General features: G+C 40.7%; 3 protein-coding genes across 3 annotated transcripts; all 3 read right to left on the bottom strand.

Moving 5' to 3' along the window:
* Positions 1–239: 239 nt before the first annotated feature.
* Positions 240–6,301, bottom strand: LOC108165637 (cytochrome P450 2J4-like). The gene is made up of 9 exons (XM_081606502.1): positions 5,981–6,301; positions 5,013–5,178; positions 3,233–3,385; positions 2,977–3,137; positions 2,676–2,852; positions 2,438–2,576; positions 1,480–1,667; positions 1,253–1,394; positions 240–630 (listed from the first exon to the last, which is right to left on the bottom strand). Exons 1-9 carry the CDS (start codon positions 6,170–6,172, stop codon positions 455–457), a joined length of 1,494 nt encoding a protein of 497 aa, XP_081462628.1. The 5' UTR covers positions 6,173–6,301; the 3' UTR covers positions 240–454.
* Positions 6,302–8,875: 2,574 nt separating this feature from the next.
* Positions 8,876–13,782, bottom strand: LOC145551490 (cytochrome P450 2J6-like). Its single transcript, XM_081606503.1, has 9 exons — positions 13,196–13,782; positions 12,290–12,455; positions 12,055–12,207; positions 11,823–11,983; positions 11,522–11,698; positions 11,292–11,430; positions 10,195–10,382; positions 9,956–10,097; positions 8,876–9,424 (listed from the first exon to the last, which is right to left on the bottom strand). Exons 1-9 carry the CDS (start codon positions 13,385–13,387, stop codon positions 9,249–9,251), a joined length of 1,494 nt encoding a protein of 497 aa, XP_081462629.1. The 5' UTR covers positions 13,388–13,782; the 3' UTR covers positions 8,876–9,248.
* Positions 13,783–14,575: 793 nt separating this feature from the next.
* On the bottom strand, positions 14,576–18,690 carry LOC103464053 (cytochrome P450 2J2-like). The gene is made up of 9 exons (XM_017304268.2): positions 18,337–18,690; positions 17,879–18,041; positions 17,458–17,607; positions 17,220–17,380; positions 16,963–17,139; positions 15,955–16,096; positions 15,678–15,865; positions 15,448–15,589; positions 14,576–15,252 (listed from the first exon to the last, which is right to left on the bottom strand). Exons 1-9 carry the CDS (start codon positions 18,517–18,519, stop codon positions 15,077–15,079), a joined length of 1,482 nt encoding a protein of 493 aa, XP_017159757.2. The 5' UTR covers positions 18,520–18,690; the 3' UTR covers positions 14,576–15,076.
* Positions 18,691–19,054: the final 364 nt, after the last annotated feature.

The raw sequence follows: 19,054 nt of genomic DNA, 5'->3' as shown, positions 1-19,054 counted from the left end.
CCACACAATAATACATCTAATTTTGTAATTTTGTTTAAGCAACAAAAGTATTACATGTATATTCTAATTCTTTTTTTTTTTGTGGACAATATGCTCATATTATCATGCTCATGTTATCATGAGGGGAATGCTCATGATAACATGAGCATTACCCTCATGTTATCAGTAATATATTGTGTTTTACACACGACTAGTACATGAACAATGTTCGCAATGCAAATAATGAAAAAATCTTTAAGTTACTTTAAAGAAGCTTGCATTTATCTTTTTCTAACAGATTACATGTTGTTACTTTATTAATTCAACTGCCATCCACAGTTAAATGGTGTAATCATAAGAAGAAGTAATAAGGTAGCAGGGAAAGATTGATGTCAAAGTTGTCTGTAAAAACATTATGCCCAGTCTTTTTTTTTTTTTCTTTGAGTCAGACCAGGTCTGGTGAAAAGTCCTCAGCTCAGCGGACCTTAGCAGACAGCTTGTAGGGATGAGGCACTCGTGTCGTCCCAGTGATTCCTTCAGTGCTCAGCTCAACTCCGTCAGGAACAGAGAAGGTGAACTTCTGCAGTAAGGCGACCAAAAACAGGAACAGCTCCATCTTGGCGAGACTTTCACCGAGGCAAGCCCGTTTTCCTGCAGGGGGAACACAGACACGTGGCTGTGGTTTGAACACTGTCATGTTTTCTTTGTTAACACTAAGCATCTAAATTCATATAAAACTATATTATATTTTTTTTATGTGCCCTTAATTTAAATGTGTTGCATAAAACATCCTTGATGTTCAACAATTAAAGTTAAACTCTGATCAACATTTTGATTTAAATCATTCCATTTTAGCTCTGACTGTATGTTTTAGGGTTGACTTTAGACTGATTGGAAAATGAATCTTTGCCTCAGTCTGCAAAAGTCTTTTGCAGCCTCCAACAAGTTTTGTTGCTAGATTGCTATAAACTCTGTCAACTTTTCATATTTCTGCTAAAGAAAAGTTTGCTACACCATTTTACTCTGTATGCAGTGGTGCAGGGGTAATTTTGACTAGTAGTTTTTGGCCACACATATTTTTTTTACTATATTCATCTTACATGAACCTCCTTTTTCACATTCTGTGAGTCTTGGGGTAAGCTTTGAATGTGATTACTCAAGACAGTCATATCTTCCTGTAGCCAGTTCTCTATGCCGGCCATGTTTGTGGAGAGCATGTCCGATAGGTGTCAAAACATTCTCCACCCTTAAACTTTAAGGACATGTGCTGCACCTGCAGAAAACGGGAGGAATGCTTCTCTCTTCACAAACTTCCCATTGGCATCCAGGAAGTGTCCGGGATTGAAGGTGTCTGGAGTTTCCCATTCAGATTTGTCAAACAGAACTGAGGTCAGCACGGGCATCAAAGATGTGCCCTAAAAAAAATCCAAAGTGGAACATAAAAATACTTAAGACAAAACTCCCCAATGCAAGTAACACTTGTCTGTGCAGCAGTTATACCTTTGGGATGAAGTAACCGCCCAGAGTCGTGTCCTTTGCAGCGACCCTCATCCCATTAAGAGGAAGTATATTTCCTATCCTCTGGATCTCGTGGATTACGGCGTCTGTGTACGGCATGCTGGATCTGTCGGCCATGGAGGGCAGGCGGGTCTGTCCGATCACTCTGTCGATCTCCGCCTGGATTTTCTCTGAAAGCAGAATAAATCAAGAAACTGAAAGTCATTTGAGGAGGGTTTTGATCCTCGCTTTTCTGATGGATTGAATGTAATTTGGCTTAACGTGACTTTAGTCTGCTGGAGTCTAAGGAATTAGAGAAAGTGTGTTTTTATATCCATTTTTAAATTTCACATAAAAGCCAGTTGTTGCGATTGTCCGTAATTGTATCATTAAAGAGAGATGATAAAAATTAAGTTCAAAACAAGGGTTAAATTGATGGATTGTACCATCTGATTTTAAGTTTAACCAAAACACGTGTTCGTCTCTATTTTAGTCAAACTTAAAATGAGAGTTTAAGATTTTTAATCAAGCTTCAGCAAAACTAAGCAGCTAAATCCCACCCAGCAGTAGGTTACTCTCTTGATATTTTCATTTAGGATAAATCCAGATTAGTTGGTTCTGGTGGCTGAAGCTAACAGCTAACCAGAGAAGCACCGACGCCAATGGAGGCAGTGACTGCAAGCTAAAGACAGACACAGCGGTTTATGTGTCAGCTGTTTCATAGGACCTGTAAGCCATCATCACGTCATTCATTCAGTTAGTTATTTCCACTGATAATTTACATGGGAACTAGATGGTGGAGGCGGTGCGCTGACCGGGAGTGTACTCTGTAAAACAGGTACGGAGAAGGAAACCTGAGAAGTGTTTGAGTACCTCATGAAACTTAAGGCAATTGTTGTAGTAATCTTACATCAAACCAATATTCTGACCGGGCGGACACGTTCAGCTCTCTGAAACCCACCTTGAACATCAGGATATTTTACAAGGAATATCAACGCCCACAGCAGCGTGGTGGCTGTAGTTTCAGTTCCAGCAAGGAAGAGATCAATGGCGCAGTAAGCCAGATTGGCCTCGGTGAAGCCCAGGTTAGAGTCTTTGTGCTGCCACAAAAAAAGAAAGAAAAAAAAAGTGATGTTTTACAGCTTTATAGAACGGATTGTTTCAGGGTGAGCTAGCTTTTAATACCAATCCCCACGTACGTTTTCCATCTCGATGAGGAAAGTGTCGATGTAGTCTCTGGGGTTGTCGCGATCCAGGTCCTTCTTGTGCCGCTCTACTTCCTCACTAATGAACTGTTCCACAGTGGTGAAGTGGCTGAAGATCGTGTTGTGAGGACCCGGCATGTATCTCATCACACTGGGAAATGCCAAGTAGAGCTACTCGAAAGAAAAAAGGTCAAACTGGTGATCCCAATTGTTTTAAAACTCACTTTTCGTAGTAAACTTTTGATATCTCAGACAGTGATGCAGAGACTATTTCACTTTGCGTTGATTAACTTACTTGACCCCAGATGTTCCCCTCCAGCATAACCGCCTCAGACATGCACCTGAGCATCCTCTGAAACCTGTGGTCAGTGTAGTTGTATCTTTTCCCCATGACAAGCTGGCAGATGATGTTGGATACAGTGAGGTTGAAGAGGCCTGCTGGGTTGAAAGGTTTACCTGATGGAAGGGAGATCTCAGATTTAAAACAGTGTGCTATGTGCAATGCCAGGAGTAAGGAGCTCATGCTCTATGCTATGCTCATCATAACCCACCTTTCTCACTCTCTATTTCCTCCTGCAGGTGTCGGATCTCCTCACGAACGCTCTGTTCCAGTGAGTTTTTGCCCAGACCGAAGTTGCGCAAGGTAGACAAAGCAAAACGTCGCTGTCTCTTCCATTTTTCACCGTTGCCCATAAAGAGACCAGCTGGATATTTTACAGCAGAAATAAAAAATGTATAGTCATGGCCAAAAGTTTTGAGAATGATTCAAATGTTAATTTTTACAAAGTCTACTGCTTCAGTTTTTATAATGGCATTTTGCATATACTCCAGAATGTTATAAAGAGTGATCAGCTTAACAGCAATTAATTGCAAAGTCAATATTTGCCTAGAAAATAAACTTTATCCCCCAAAACACATTTCAACTTTGTTGCAGCCCTGCCTTAAACAGACCAGCTAACATCGTTTCAGTGATTGCTACATTAACACAGGTGTGGGTGTTGATGAGGACAGGGCTGGAGATCAATCTGTCATGATTAAGAATGACACCACTGGACACTTTAAAAAGAGGCTGGTGCTTGGCATCATTGTTTCTCTTCTGTGAACCATGGTTATCGCTAAAGAAACACGTGCAGTCATCATTGCACTGCACAAAAATGGCCTAACAGGGAAGAAAGAGTATTGCAGCTAGAAAGATTGCACCTCAGTCAACAGTCTATCGCATCATCAAGAACTTCAAGGAGAGAGGTTCCATTGTTGCCAAAAAGGCTCCAGGGTGCCCAAGAAAGACCAGCAAGCGCCAGGACCGTCTCTTAAAAGTGTTTCAGCTGCGGGATCGGACTACCAGCAGTGCAGAGCTTGCTCAGGAATGGCAGCAGGCAGGTGGGAGTGCATCTGCACGCACTGTGAGGCGGAGACTCTTGGAGCAAGGCCTGATCTCAAGGAGGGCAGCAAAGAAGCCACTTCTCTCCAGGAAAAACATCAGGGACAGACTGATATTCTGCAAAAGGTACAGGAAGTGGACTGCTGTGGACTGGGGTAAAGTCATTTTCTCTGATGAATCCCCTTTCCGATTGTTTGGGACATCTGGAAAACAGCTTGTTTGGAGAAGACGAGGTGAGCGCTACCACCAGTCTTGTCTCATGCCAACTGTAAAGCATCCTGAAACCATTCATGTGTGGGGTTGCTTCTCAGCCAAGGGAGTCGGCTCTCTCACAGTCTTGCCTAAAAACACAGACATGAATAAAGAATGGTACCAGAATGTCCTCCGAGAGCAACTTCTCCCAACCGTCCAAGAGCAGTTTGGTGATGAACAATGCCTTTTCCAGCATGATGGGGCACTTTGCCATAAAGCAAAGGTGATAACTAACTGGCTCAGTGAACAAAACATAGAGATTTTGGGTCCATGGCCTGAAAACTCCCCAAATCTTAATCCTATTGAAAACTTGTGGTCAATCATCAAGAGACGGGTGGACAAACAAAAACCTAGGAATTCTGACAAAATGCAAGCATTGATTGTGCAAGAATGGACTGCTATCAGTCAGGAGAATTGCAGAGGTCCTGAAGAAGAAGGGTCAACACTGCAAATATTGACTTGCTGCATTAACTCATTCTAACTGTCAAGAAAAGCTTTTGTCACTCATATGATTGCAATTGTATTTCTGTATGTGATGAAAACATCTGACGTACACACGTGAAAACCAGAGGGCAGCAGATCATGTGAAAATATAATATTTGTATTATTCTCAAAACTTTTGGCCATGACTGTATATATTTAGTTAATCTAAGCTTATTTTTGTACAAAATGCATTGAGAAATCAAAAGATTTGACACCTGAGGGTTCAGTGTAAAACCTGTCGGTTATGGCATTGAAGGGTCGGTCCACAAAGTTCTCAGCTTGGGTCACCAGCGCCTCCCTCACAGCCTTGTAGCCGCTCAGAAACACAATCGATTCCCGGCCGAGGCGGAAGCTGAAGACGTTCCCATAGATGTCAGCCAACTGTGGAAAACATAACAATGGAAAACCGCCACTTAAGCAAAAAACAAAACAAAACAAAAACCCACATGGTTGGTTTGATATGACACATAAATCAAACCAACCAATCAAGTAAATAAACAAAATTTGACACCATTTAAAATTGTTTGGTGTCTGATCTCCGACTAAACTCTCCAGATTCTTAATTTGTTTCAGGTCGAATGTGTTTCCTAAGTGACACCATGGACACTAAAATAGATCTTGGTGCTTTAGACACTTCTTCTTCCCACTTAACTTTCCATTGATGTGCTTCTACACAGCAATCTGAACAGCTAGCTTGTTTTTTAGCAGTGACATTTTGTGGATTTTGTCAATGACAAGTCATCAGTTTTCCAAACCACTGTAAAGGCTCTGACACTACTTTAAATCAGTCTTTTGTGACATTATCTACATTCTACGTAATAGTTTTCACTATGTAATAAAAATGAGATGCAGCTCTGTATCTCAGCCACAGGATGTCAGAAACTGTTTCAGTTCATTTGCAGGGATCTTTTGAGCCCCAATGTTTAGATTTTGCAGCAAATGAAGCTCTGCTTCGCAGTAATTCAGAGTTTTGCTGTAAGACACTTAATTCTAAAGCAAGCTTTAAGCGCCCACTGAAAACGTGCAAAGCTAAACCGTTCAAAAGCACATCTTTCCAAAACATCTTTAAATGTATATTTTAAGTTTTGATTAAGGTAATATGACATTTCTCTGGACAACATGACCATACATGCATGTACTCACACCAATGCAGACTGTAACCTCTAAGCCGTTAAATCTGTACCTTTTGGAAATAAATGTGTGGATGTTTGCTTTCCAAGCTGAAGAAATTCCCCACAAAGGGTAGAGCCTTTGGTCCTGGAGGGAAATTGGCTGGTTTTCTGCTTTTGTAGAAGTCTGCAATCAGAAGGAACAGGAAAACAAACAGGAGAAGCCCCTTCACGTTGATGCTCAGCAAAAGATTATAAAACCACATGATTAGCTGCAATGGAGGAAGTGTCTGCAGGAGTCATAGTTATCTTCTGGCTGTGTGACGCAGCATCTGGGCTTCTGAAAAGTCTTTTGTGTCAAACATGCCCAGCTCAGTCAACAGGATTACAGTGTAAACATAATGTAGACTCCACAAAGGAGGGGGGCCTTACATAACATCCTGCTAACTCCACCTCCTCAAGCTAACCTCTGCAATACCAGTGTAATAAAAGCTACTACTCAAAGTATTAATTCAGCAGCATGATTGCATACATTTACAAGACTGTGCTCATTCTACTGTGCTCAATTAACTACATTAGTTAAGGTTAAGACTTCTGTGTTTATGACATTAGAGACTGAAGGTCAGAAGGCGAATCCACATGCTTGGCGGCTCAAATGTTTGTTTTAACAAAAGGAAAAGGCAGAAAGAATGAAACACGACTGAACCGGAAGGAACCAACATGCACTGTGAAGCATTTGAAGGTGGTTTAACTGGAAAATGAAAGTCCACCTGCTGCATTGAGCATGCAATTTAAGTCAAAGTTCATGAAGTCCATTTAATAGCAAGAGACAAGTTGTCTAAACCTTGTTTTTAAACTTCATTCATCTTGAATTGAGTTTTAACTTATTGCTGCAATTTAAAACAATTATTTCACAAGATAAAGCTGCCCCCGCCTAGTTAAAGAGCACACACCTCTGTTATTTTTTACTCACAATATCAAGTTAACATAACTTATTTTACTTTAGAATAATTAACAGTCATATACTATATTCATAATTGAGATTTATATTGTTTCAAATTGCATGAACAAAATTTCTGATCTGATAATGAATTTCATTAAATGTCTTTTATTAAAGAATAAATTCTGATCAAAAACCTTTAGAGCAGGGGTGTCAAACTCCAGTCCTCGAGGGCCGGTGTCCTGCAACTTTTAGAAGTGCCTCTGCTGCATCACACCTGAATAGAATAATTAGGTCATTAGCAAGGCTCTGGAGAACTGAGGAGGTAATTAAGCCATTTGATTCAGGTGTTTTGTACCTGTGGCACATCTAAAAACTGCAGGACAGCGGCCCTTCAGGACTGGAGTTTGACACCCCTGCTTTAGAGTAACCGTCTCAGCTGTCTTTGTTAAAAGGTTTTCTTTTCATGACACACATGTTGGGATTTGAGTTTTGTTGTTTCATCGATGCATGTGCAGGTAGAGCAGCCGTTTTCAGATTCACTTCTTTGTCTTTGCCAGTAATCTGGGTGATTAATTGAGTCGTCAGGCTTTTGACTATAACTTTAACTTTCATGTAACAAGCGCATTATTATTTATCAAAGTTCTCATGACTGTTTGGTCTATAGAGCATTTGTAGCCTGTAATTTAATTGTTTGCATGAACTTAACTAAGGTTGATAAAGGTTTTTATTTCAAGCCACTTGATGAATTGTAAATGTTCCCTGAAAGGAGCAGTTGTTTGAAACTGCTGAGCACTTCCAGACTGATGGCGTCAAAGAAAGGATCCAAGTTTCTCTGTTGCCAAAGCAAACCCAGCAGGGAATACTAACTGCAGGCTTTATAAATAGGAACATCTTCCCTGTGATAGAATGAGTCCTAATGCAAACAGCCAGGGTAGCCGTTCTATTCAGTGGTTTCTTATCAGCTCTATCTTTGAAAACATTTTAGATTGAGACGGAAAAAGCTGAATAACAGGAAGCTGAGGCAGGACAAGGCAAGTTTGTTTAAACGGCTCTACACACACATGAATTCAGTGTTTCCCCATAGCAAGGAACCAAAAAAAGGGAACCTGCAATATGCAACTTTTTATAAAAAATATGTTTTTACATATTTGTTAGAACTGTCAATATGTTGTGGCAGTATGGTATGACAGATTATCTGTGAGAAAAAACTCTTCAGCTTTCTCCCAGTGCTGTCTAGAAACAACCAATCAGAGGCAGGAGGCGGGTTTTAGCACCTTCAATCATGTGGCTGCTCATCCTCCCTCCCCCTTGCTCTGTGCTATGCTGTAGCTAGCGCAGCCTGTTGTGAATGTTCAGTCTAGTTACAGTTTTTCTGTAATTATAAGTTGTTTCTCTGCCATTAGCACATTAGCATAAGATTGATTGACAGCGTTAAGACCCTCCTCCTGGTTCTGATTGGTTGTTTTTGGTCGAAACGGCTCATTACTTTAGCCAGTAATATTCGGTCAGGGAGGAGGTGGAGGAGATTGATCTTTTCACAGTTTATCTGTCTCATAGCAAACTTTCACAATATGGTGACAACTTTAACAAATATGGAGAAAACATTTTTTTAATTAAAGTTATATGCTGCGGCTTGATTAAAGTGCAACTACAAAGCATCCAGACTGCTTCATGTATATTTTGCACATTGCCTATGACTGTTGTTGGTGGGGAGAGAAGTTTCAGTAAGGTAAAGCTAATAATAATAATAATAAGAAGAAGAAGAAGAAAAAATAGGCAACCTATTTACATATAGTATGTGGACTGTTGCATTTAAAATTCACTAGCAGTGAATATTGTATCAGTATTGGACCAAAGAAAGCAAGGCAGTCACAAGCCTTTCATTTTGTGATTCCTAGCCCCCACAATGATAAAACTTACTTGCTTTATTTATTATTTTTCAAATGAAAATGAAAATTCACATCACACCAAGGAGTTTACCAATCTTTAAAAAACGAACAATATTTACAATTAAAATGACAAACGCTTCATCTTTCTGCTTTATTAATTCAATGCAGCAGTAAACACATCAAATTATATGTTTGCAAATCTTTACTTCACAATTTGATAAGTTGTCATATTTTGTAGTCAACAGGAGTATTTTAATGTCTTATGAATTGTTTTTTGTCTGCCATCTAAGATTTCTTGCTCCTGAACTCCCAGTAGGAGTCAGCAGGTCACAGTATGTTGCATTATTTGCTAATAACATATTTTGTTACGTGAAACCATCACCCAGATTATAACGTAGAGATCCATACAATCAGAATTTTGCTAAACAAGAAGCACTGCTAAGACTATTAAGAGCTTTTTCTACATTGTGCTTATTCTTCTCTGGAGAACAAACGGTAATGGCGGATCTGTCAGCGAGCCTTAGCAGACACTTTGAAGGGGTGAGGTACGCGCGTCGCTCCGGTGATTCCTTCAGAGCTCAGCTCGACTCCGTCAGGAACAGAGAAAGTGAACTTCTGCAGTAAGGCGACCAAAAACAGGAACAGCTCCATCTTAGCGAGGCCTTCACCAAGACACACGCGTTTTCCTGCACAATGAACACAAAAAAACATAACTATATATGTTCTTGATTAAGTTATGTGGTTCCCAGTGGAAATTTATTTTTTTCAAAGCCAGTTTCTGACATCTTTTTGCCAACTACCCAGATCTTATAGCGCTTGTCAACTATGCTAACAAGTGGAGTTGTAAGTGCTTTCTCTTTTGAAATTAAGGAACTGGATTTAGATTATTTAGCTTTACCCTATGGCTGGGAATGGGCTGCAGGATCGCTGTAAAGACAGGGTTACTGCTTCCTGTGTATTGCTTTGTAAGAATCTTTCAATCACCTCTGATCTAAACCCTTTTTATAAGGCTATACTTACACTAAGCTTAGCAAAAAGTGAGGCTATTTGAGTTTGGTTGATTGTTTTTTATCTGTTGTTAAAGCAACATCTTGTTTAGAAAGCCTTTTTATTTCCCTTTAAATAGTGCCACGTATAGTAATTCTCACATTTTGTAGTGATGCCAGTAATTCTGAGGAAGTTTGGAAACTCTTGACTCAGAAATGTGTGTGCTGTACCTGCAGAGAACGGGAGGAATGCTTCTCTCTTCACAAACTTCCCATTGGCATCCAGGAAGTGTCCGGGATTGAAGGTGTCTGGAGTTTCCCATTCAGATTTGTCAAACAGTACGGATGTCAACATGGGCATCACAGATGTTCCCTGAAAACATCAAAATTCACTAAATAGAACGAAGCAAAACTAGAAACAACACTTTTACCCAAATGCTTATCGCTTATTAGTTGCTCAGTAAATTTACCTTTGGTATGAAGTAACCACCTAGAGTTGTATCCTTGGCAGCGACCCTGAATCCATTCAGAGGAACAATGTTTCCCATCCTCTGGATCTCATGGATCACAGCATCAGTGTACGGAAGGTTCTGTCTGTCGGCCATGGAGGGTTGGCGACTCTGTCCGATCACGCTGTCAATCTCTGCCTGGACTTTCTCTGTAACAACAAAGTCAGTTTTTGCTTAGGTCTCTCTCAGCCATGTATGATTCAGCATACATGCAGCTGTCTTTCTGTCAAATCCCCCCGGTGGTCTCGTCATGGCTCCACCTGTTCCTGTCTCTGTAACAAACATTTGTCCTACTTTGCACCAGAGTTGGTCTCTGATGTACTCTCCTTGAACTTTGTATCACTCCTACCTCAACTTACTCCTGTCTGTCTGTCCTTCATGTATTCAGTTAGTTTAAAATTAGCAACAGTATAAGTAAAAAACAAACATACACAAAAAGCAATGAAACAGTATGAAAAAAAATGGGTTTTTACTAGGGGTGCACAGATTAATTGGATCCGATTTCCTTCATTTTGGGAGATCGGTGATCTGGTGATCCACTGATCTTATCTAGCTTGGTAAAGGTCTAAGAATCAACCACTGACAGTGACTGACAGACCGGCACTCCAAGTTATGTCTGCACGTTTACAATTAACAACAATGACCCCACTGCTGCCAACTCAATGACTTTCTTACTATATTGAACAACATTTCAGAGAAAAAAATTGGTATCGGCCAAAATCGGAATCGGCAGGTTAAACTTTTTAAAAAATCGAAGATCGGCGATCGACCAGAAAACTGCAATCGGTGCACCTCTAGTTTTTACATTAGGTGAGCAAAATGAATCCATGGCAACCACAGGTCAGTGCCCTATCCAAACCCAAACTTTTCTTCATTACAGTTGTTCAGGAATATTTATGAAACTGACATCCGTGCCATATGACCTGAAGCTTTGTGTTCAAGGTAACACTTTATTGTTGTGTGTCAACAAGTGAATCGAGGCATTTTTACAATATAAAAAAACATGCAAGCTTTAACCAAAGCTGTAATCCCTTTAGAGAGCCTAGCCTTCCACCAACCTTGGATGTCGGGGTTTTTAATCAGGAAAATCAAAGCCCACTGCAGCGTGGTGGCTGTTGTTTCTGTTCCTGCAATGAAGAGGTCAAGAGAGCAGAAAGCCAGGTTGCTCTCTGTGAAGCCCAGGTTGGAGTCTTTTTGCTGCACAGAAACACACAAAAGACAAGTTGCTTAATGATAGCTGAATGAAATAGGATGTGTTTGAGAGCGAAATAACTGATTGGTGACATACGTTCTCTAGCTCAATGAGAAAAGAGTCAATGTAGTCTCTTGGATTGCTGTCGTCCAAATCCTTCTTGTGCTCCTGTATTTCCTCGTGAAGGAAATCTAGTATGCTGTCGTAAATCCTGAAGATTTTGTTGTGAGTACCTGGCAAATATTTCATCACGCTGGGGAATGCCCGATAGAGCTGTTTGAAGACGAGATAAAAAGACGACAATAAAGACAAATATCACATATCCTCTTTTACAATAAACCTCTCACATTGCGGTATGTGACATAAAGTGGTCCTCCATCGGGGTTATTGAACTTACTTCGCCCCAAATGCTCCCCTCCAGCCAAATCACCTCAGACATGTACTTCAGCATCGTCTGAAACCTGTGGTCAGTATAGTCATACCTTTTCCCCATGACAAGCTGGCAGATGATGTTGGACACAGCGTTGTTGAAGAGGCCTGCTGGGCTGAAAAGTTTACCTGATGAAGAGAAAGACCCGGTTCAAAGACAGAGCCAACGTGAGCTGTATTTCACAGAGAATGTAATCCACCTTTTTCACTCTTTATTTCCTCCTGCAGGTGTCGGATCTCCTCACAGATGCTGAGCTCCATCATGTTCTTCCCCAGACCGAAGTTACGTAAAGCAGACAAGGCAAAACGTCGCTGTCTCTTCCATTTTTCACCGTTGCTCAAGAATAGACCAGCTAGAAATAAGCATGCAGGCACAACAATGTTAAAGCCTCATATAACCCGTGTCTGTCCAACAAAACCAAAATGTTTCCACACCTGAGGGCTCGGTGTAAAACCTGTCAGCGACTGCGTCGTATGGCCGGTCCACAAAGTTCTCAGCTTGCGTCACAATGGCCTCTTTCACCATCTTATATCCGCTCACAATCACCAACGTATCCCAGCCCAGGCGGACTCTGAGGACGCTGCCATAGAGGTCAGCCAGCTGCGGAGAACGTAACAGATTAATCTGTACGGCGTCTTCCAGACATCCAAACTGACTTCATTCTTTCAATTTTTTTTTTATATGTGGGAGTAAAGGACATTTTATGGGTAACAGTAACAACAAAAGAGCCCCAAATCATTGCAGTTATCACCACTATGTTTGCCAGATGTGACAAGATGTACAGTTTACAAAGGGATTCCACTTTGTCTTGTCTGTCTACAAATTTGTTTCTCCAAACTCTTGGGTGTTAAGATATTGCGCGGTAAATGTAGGTCCGTTTTCCTCTACTGAAAATTTTCTCTAGATGCTGTTTTTGTACCTTAATTAAGGAAATTGCGGCCTGCAGTATTTTAGTTGTTGATCTGGGTCCTTATGTGGTTTTATGGATAAATTAGAGGTTCACTGTAGGAGAAAATTTAGTGAACTGTCACTATTGATGTATCTTCCCCCCCCCCAAAAAAAAATACAGCAATGTATATTTACTGTGAATAGAAAAAAAAGAAAGCTAAAAAATTGCAACACCTATTTGCTTGGTTATGCATCTACCCAGTCCTTCTTTAGTTAATATTTAACTCATGTCATTCTTTTGCCAGCCCCGTCTCCCAGCCTCCCTAAAGCGTAATTCAACTACTGAAATTCTTTAATATATTATTTGATTTTGAACAACTTTTTAATTCACATTTCACAATGAATTTAGCCAAACAAAGCTATAACTTTAGGCTCTTAATGCAAAGCAGTACCTTGGTGAAATACACGTGCGGGTGCTTGCTGTCCAAAGTCAAGATATTTCCCACGAAGGGAAGAGCTCTTGGTCCTGGAGGAAAGTTTGATGGTTTCCTGTTCTTCAGGTAATCAGCTATCAGAAGAAATGATAAAACAAACAAAAAAAGCCCTTTCAGGTCAAAGCTCAGCAAAAAATCATAAAGCCACATGGTTAAAGCGCGCAAAAACGGGCAGCAGCAGAAAAAAGAAAATGCTTATCTGGACAGTCTTCTTATTTTTGTGATGCCTATCAAAGTCTGCAGCGTCGGCCGCCTGGCAGGCAACTCAAAATCACAGCACGCCTTGGGCTGTCCAAAGGGAAAAGTGGTGCAAATGTTGCAGACCGCACCTGCATGCCCTTTGACAAGCCTAACCTTTGTATTCCAGGGAAGATAAAATCTTCTTTTATCTATCCTTGTTAAGAGTTCAGACATTGTGATAATGGATATTTAATATGATGGACACAAACATAAAACAGGGTCTTCTGTGTCAAATGAAGTTCCTCCGTTCTCGACTAGCTCAGAGTCCGAATTACTTGTCTGTATTTAGTAAGAATGAAAGTTTTGGAAGGCTTCCTGTTGGCATCTCTCCTAATTTGTCAGCCAGTTTGTGCACTCTTGAATCCTCCAGCTTTGCTACCGATTGTGATAAAGCTAAATCAGAGATTAGCTGTTCCCAAGTAAGCAGAGCCAGGCCCAACGACACAAAGTGCACCAGTGGCAAAAGGCACCCAGGAGATTTAATGTGCAGGAGTTTCAACAAGCTGGAACTTGAGAAAACTGGAGGAATGTCAGATGTGTGCCTTCAAAAATCATACACGTGTTTTATTTGACAGGTCGGCACTAAATAGTCCAAAATTGTGAAGAGAATAGAAAAATACATAATAGCTCAATCTTACTGAGCTTGAACTATTTTACAAACACAAATCTGCTGAGAATCAGATCTTTAGGTGTGCAGTAGTAATAAAGACCTAATCTGAAAGGCTTGGTACTGTGATTAAAGCCAAAGGTGATCGGCTGAAAGGGACTGGAATTGGACACGACTACTTTGTTGTTTTAACTAAGCTGAAGCTAAACGTTTGCCGGTTTCACGGTCAAACCGGAAAGACATGAGTTGTGCTTTACGGGGCCGTTATGTGGAGCTTAACTAAACACTGCAGAAAATCACAAAGCCTCCAACACAAATATTATTCAGCAAAATCACTGAATTTATCAAATATTGTCATAAGAGAAACTGACTTTTTTTTTTCCAGCAGAGTTCACTTCTTCTCCGCTTTGTTCTTTGAGCTGAATTGTTGTCACTTATCGGTAATGCAAAAATGTCTGACAAATGAATCACCATTTAAAAGACTACAAATGTTCATATTATAAACACTTTATTACATTCCAAGGATGAAAAGTTTATTTTTTGCCATCTCGCATCATTTTCCCTTCTCTCTTTGGTTCGATGTTAAGCTGTTATGAAATCGTCTTGAAATGAGATGAACATTAAACATCGCACACAAATTACAATCTAAATACTTCAAACACCCTCTCTCTCAATAGTTTATTTTTTATTTTTTTACATTCACCAAATTACTGTCAGAGTGATCAACAGATTGTGCCGACGTTGCTCCAGTACACAAAATGCGTATCGTGATTAAATTGCTTTGGGTTAGTGGTTTTTCTATTAACACTTTAAGCTACCAAATGTTATCATATTTAGTCAAATTCAGTAAGGCTTTATTTCAACAAATTAAGGTTTTCCTGCTTACAGCCACTAAAAAAAAACCTGACATTTATGATTAGAATACATACAATAAAATAAAAGCATTTTTAATACAGCGCTGTTGTCCCAATGAGTAGTATGCGAAACACATGTTAGCGTGGCACAGCCAGGAATCTGAACTCCTCGGGGGAATAAGTGAAGCCCATCACGCCCTCCAGCTTGGGCATTTCTCCTGGAACCGGGGCAAAGGTGAAACGTTGCAGCATAACTGAGAAGAAGACGAAGAGCTCCATTTTGGCCAGGTGTTCCCCCAAACACATGCGTTTACCTGCGTTGAGAAATGGGACACGCTTGATCAGCATATCCTATGGTTTCTGGAGCATACAGACAACCTCACATTTCCAAGTTAAACAGTTAATACTCAAATGTCATCAATTAGGTTGGTAAAAAAGGGAACTCTGCAGTGAATATTGCACAGAAACACAGAGGAGAGCGAGCTTTGAACAGAAGCCTTGTAACCAACCTGCTGAAAATGGCAAGAAAGCATCTTTCTTGACAAACTTTCCCTTTGAATCCAAGAAGTGCTCGGGATTGAAGACATCTGGAGTCGCCCACTCGTTCTTATCAAACAGCACAGATGCCAGGATTGTCGTCATATATGTTCCCTGAACAGAGAGTCAAGTTTCAGGCATCAGTGGCTACCCAACGACTTCGTCACATAAAATTGAGTTTTAACTGAGGTACGTGTTCTACCTTAGGAATGAAGTATCCTCCCAGTGTTGTGTCTTTACTCGCCATTTTAGGGAATCCCATGGGAACGATGTTTCCCATCCTCTGGACCTCGTGGATGACGGCATCGGTGTAGGGCAAGTTCGGCCTGTCGGCCACGGTGGGCTGACGAGACTGCCCGATCACTCTGTCTATCTCTGCTTGGACCTTCTCTGAGAAAAAAGGAAGGAAGAGGAAGTAGGGTGTTGAAATCTAACACCTTTTTAGTTGGGATATTTCAGTTTTGTGACGAGCCACTGACCTTGTATCTCTGGGTAGTGCAACATGAACAGAAGGGCCCAGCGCATTGTGGTGGCAGTGGTTTCTGTTCCAGCCTCGATGAGGTCAAGAGTGCTAACCAGCAGCGTTTCAGTGTCGAAGCCAGCCTGGGGATCATCTTTTTTCTAACAAGACATCAAAAAATATTGGAATTTAATCTCATTACAACAAGAGCTCTGCTAACATTTCTCACTCTAAACATAATTCACGTAGCTTGTGTGAAGTTTCTCTTGCCAGTGATCAATGTCCTGCAGTGGACTTTTTCCATGGTTGACCAGCTTCTAAGGGTTTGCTGACGAATCAGACTAACTCAAGATGCCAAAAATGAAGCACAGCTGACAGCTATCCAGCAGGGAACATTTACATCACTGCTTCTTGTTACCGTTTCAGAAATATGGCAAACATGCAACATGGACGGCTACAGATAACAGACAGCTGTGTTTTTGTTTTTGACCGTCTCCATGGCTATTTTTTGGTTGAACCCGGCAGTTACTTTTCCGTCTTGATTTCTTAATGAACACCACCCATTTGGTCAGTACCAAACATGGTAACATTGGACATGTAGCACCACCTGGTGGACGGAGGTTATTGCTGACCAAGGATTTTGGAGAGATGTTTTTTGTTGTTCTCCTTTTATGTTGCTCATGCCTTAGTTGAATTTACATATTGCTAGCCCCTAAAAGCAGTTTCTTCCCAGAAAACGTATTCATAAAAGACGTGAAACTGAATTGTGTAAAGTTATATATTGTGAATAATTTATGAAAAGACAACCATTACTTTTTACCAGATCCTTTTAGTAATTATGTTGGTTCATCAGTGATTGGATGGGCTATTGGATTTGCTAAATTATGTTCATGAATATTACACCATTCATCTGTTCAATTGTTTATCTCTACTAGTCAAATGACCAATTATATGGCAGCAACTCAAAGCTTTTCAGTGTTTCGTCAAAACCTCATGACAGAAGTCTCATGTTGTATGAACTTTTCACCTTCTCCATCTCTGACAGGTAGACGTCGACATAATCCCGAGGATCATCTGGATTCCACTCCTCTCTGTGCTTCTCTATCTCTTTTTTCAAAAAGACCAGGATCTTCCTGTAGTTGGCGTGCACGGTCTGGTGAGGCCCTGGCAGGTGCTGCATCAGTCCAGGGAAGGCGTCAAACAGCTGAAGTTGAAGGGACAGACTCTCAGATCAGCTGCAGACAAGCCAGGCAGAGTTTCCTTTCAGCGGGTAGAAAAGAATACCTGAGTCCGCAGGGAACCAGCGAGAATAACGGCTTCGTTGTCCAGCTCCAGGACTTCCCGAAAGCTTGGGTCCGAGTACTCAAATCGATGTCCAAAGACCACAGATGAGATTATGTTACTCACTGCGTTTGTTAGGATATAGTGGGGGTTAAATGGCTTTCCTGGAAATATTGAGAAATAATATTTAAATGAGCATAAATCGTAATTCTTTCACTGGTTTCGGTTAAAGTCTGCTTACCTTGCTCGTCGTTGAAGGCTTCGCAAAGAAAGCTGGACTCCACTTCTATGTATTTTTCTAAAGATTTCTGTCCTTCTCCAAAGTAGCGAAGGTGAGCGCTGGCGAACCTCCTCTGTTTCTTCCACAAGTACCCGTTACTCAGAGCTATACCTGCGATAACATTACATCAGAGTATTTTAAAGTACATTTTAAGAACAAATATTTTCAAATAAACTGATACTATAGTGTAAAATAGGTTGTGTTGCTCTAGGTTAAACTGGTGACCTATTCACCATCTCCCAATGTCTCTCACCCAAGATCTGCTAGGCGGTCAAAATTTTCACGCAAGCCAGGACAAGCTTGCATGAAAATTGACCAAAGACAATGTTTGTTTTTTTTTTAGCAGAGAATAATAAATGAATACACTTGTTTGGCTACTCACCAAGGCCCTTGAAGGTAACGTGAAAAAGGGGAACAATTGGCCGATCGACGAAGCTGTCCAGCTGGCTGACAAGAGCCTCTTTAACCATCTTGAGTCCAGAGACAAACACCAGCCTCGCACTGCCTTTTCTCACGCTGAACACAGGACCGTACTCCTTTGAAAGCTGCATTTAAAAAACAAATTCACATCGAGGAAAAAAAGATAATGATGATCATTCAGGAAAATATAGGCAGTTGTTTACCCAGTTAAGTTTAGTTTACATGTGAAACTCAGTTTTGGGAAACTTTTGGAATTACAACACGGCTTTCATGGTTATTCCTTCCTATAAGTGAACGCCATATTTCATAGATACATTCTTCCCTGGGATTAAAAGCATGAAACTTGCTGTACAGTTCCACACACTCCTGTTTGGAGACGTGCACTGACGTGCCCGTATATAAACAAGCATTCTCGTTCACCTTCTCCATTGCTTTGAAGTCCAACGGCGTTAAGATGTTTCCTACAAAAGGCGCAGCCCAGGGTCCCGGTGGAAAGTTAGGAGGCCTCCCGTTTTTCGCAACATCAAATATCAGCAGGAATACAAACCCTAGCAGAAGCCAGCCGGTAAAGTCCATGCAATCAAAAAGAGCTTGGAAAATCATGGTGAAGAAAATTGTAAGAATGGCCTGGCTAAGATGAAAATTGAGCTTGTTCTTGCAGTTTTTTCTGTGCAGAGTGTGCTAAGACTGGAAGGCAGATGTAGAAAAAAAACAAAAAAAACTTGGCTCCAGTAAAGTTGCGTAATACTGGTGGCCTCTCTGGACCCGTTAACAGGAATAAACACAGCCAGAGTTGAAAATGTTCCAGACGACTTCAGACTGGAAGAATGTATAGTGCACCGGGGTCAGTAGGCGGTCCTAATAACTTAACTAATTAGTTTTGGATGACATGTTTTATTATGCTCCATGGTAACTTTTTTTTTTTTTTTAGTGTGTTTTCAAAGCCATCCATGTGTAAGAGCTCAAAGTTTTAGCACAATCATTGGCAAATACAAAAAAAAGGCATGACAATAGAGAAAGTGGTTCATTCCAGTGCTGTTATATAAAGAAAAGAAGTCCAGGGTTTAAATTAGTGATGCTGACTTGCAGAAAGAAAGTCCAAAGTTCGACATCCGTTCTGATGTCAGGACGGTCCATA

The sequence above is a fragment of the Poecilia reticulata genome, chromosome 4 (assembly GCF_904066995.2).
Source record: "Poecilia reticulata chromosome 4, P_reticulata-male-v2, whole genome shotgun sequence".
Lineage (NCBI taxonomy): Eukaryota > Metazoa > Chordata > Actinopteri > Cyprinodontiformes > Poeciliidae > Poecilia > Poecilia reticulata.
Note: the sequence above shows the minus strand (reverse complement) of the source record. Positions and strands in the feature narration are given on the sequence as shown.

What these genes read in the sequence shown, in the direction of transcription:
- LOC108165637 (XM_081606502.1), bottom strand. Translation starts at nt 6,172, where the DNA reads ATGTGGTTTTATAATCTTTTGCTGAGCATCAACGTGAAGGGGCTTCTC. An exon ending in CACACATTTATTTCCAAAAG is followed by an intron (nt 5,179 to 5,980) that starts GTACAGATTTAA and finishes TGTTTTCCACAG; the next exon opens with TTGGCTGACATCTATGGGAA. An exon ending in GCGGTTACTTCATCCCAAAG is followed by an intron (nt 1,395 to 1,479) that starts GTATAACTGCTG and finishes GATTTTTTTTAG; the next exon opens with GGCACATCTTTGATGCCCGT.
- LOC103464053 (XM_017304268.2), bottom strand. Translation starts at nt 18,519, where the DNA reads ATGATTTTCCAAGCTCTTTTTGATTGCATGGACTTTACCGGCTGGCTT. An exon ending in GCACTACCCAGAGATACAAG is followed by an intron (nt 15,866 to 15,954) that starts GTCAGTGGCTCG and finishes CTTTTTTCTCAG; the next exon opens with AGAAGGTCCAAGCAGAGATA. An exon ending in GAGGATACTTCATTCCTAAG is followed by an intron (nt 15,590 to 15,677) that starts GTAGAACACGTA and finishes CTCTCTGTTCAG; the next exon opens with GGAACATATATGACGACAAT.
- LOC145551490 (XM_081606503.1), bottom strand. Translation starts at nt 13,387, where the DNA reads ATGTGGCTTTATGATTTTTTGCTGAGCTTTGACCTGAAAGGGCTTTTT. An exon ending in TTCTCATTGAGCTAGAGAAC is followed by an intron (nt 11,431 to 11,521) that starts GTATGTCACCAA and finishes GTTTCTGTGCAG; the next exon opens with CAAAAAGACTCCAACCTGGG. An exon ending in TAAAAACCCCGACATCCAAG is followed by an intron (nt 10,383 to 11,291) that starts GTTGGTGGAAGG and finishes TTGTTGTTACAG; the next exon opens with AGAAAGTCCAGGCAGAGATT.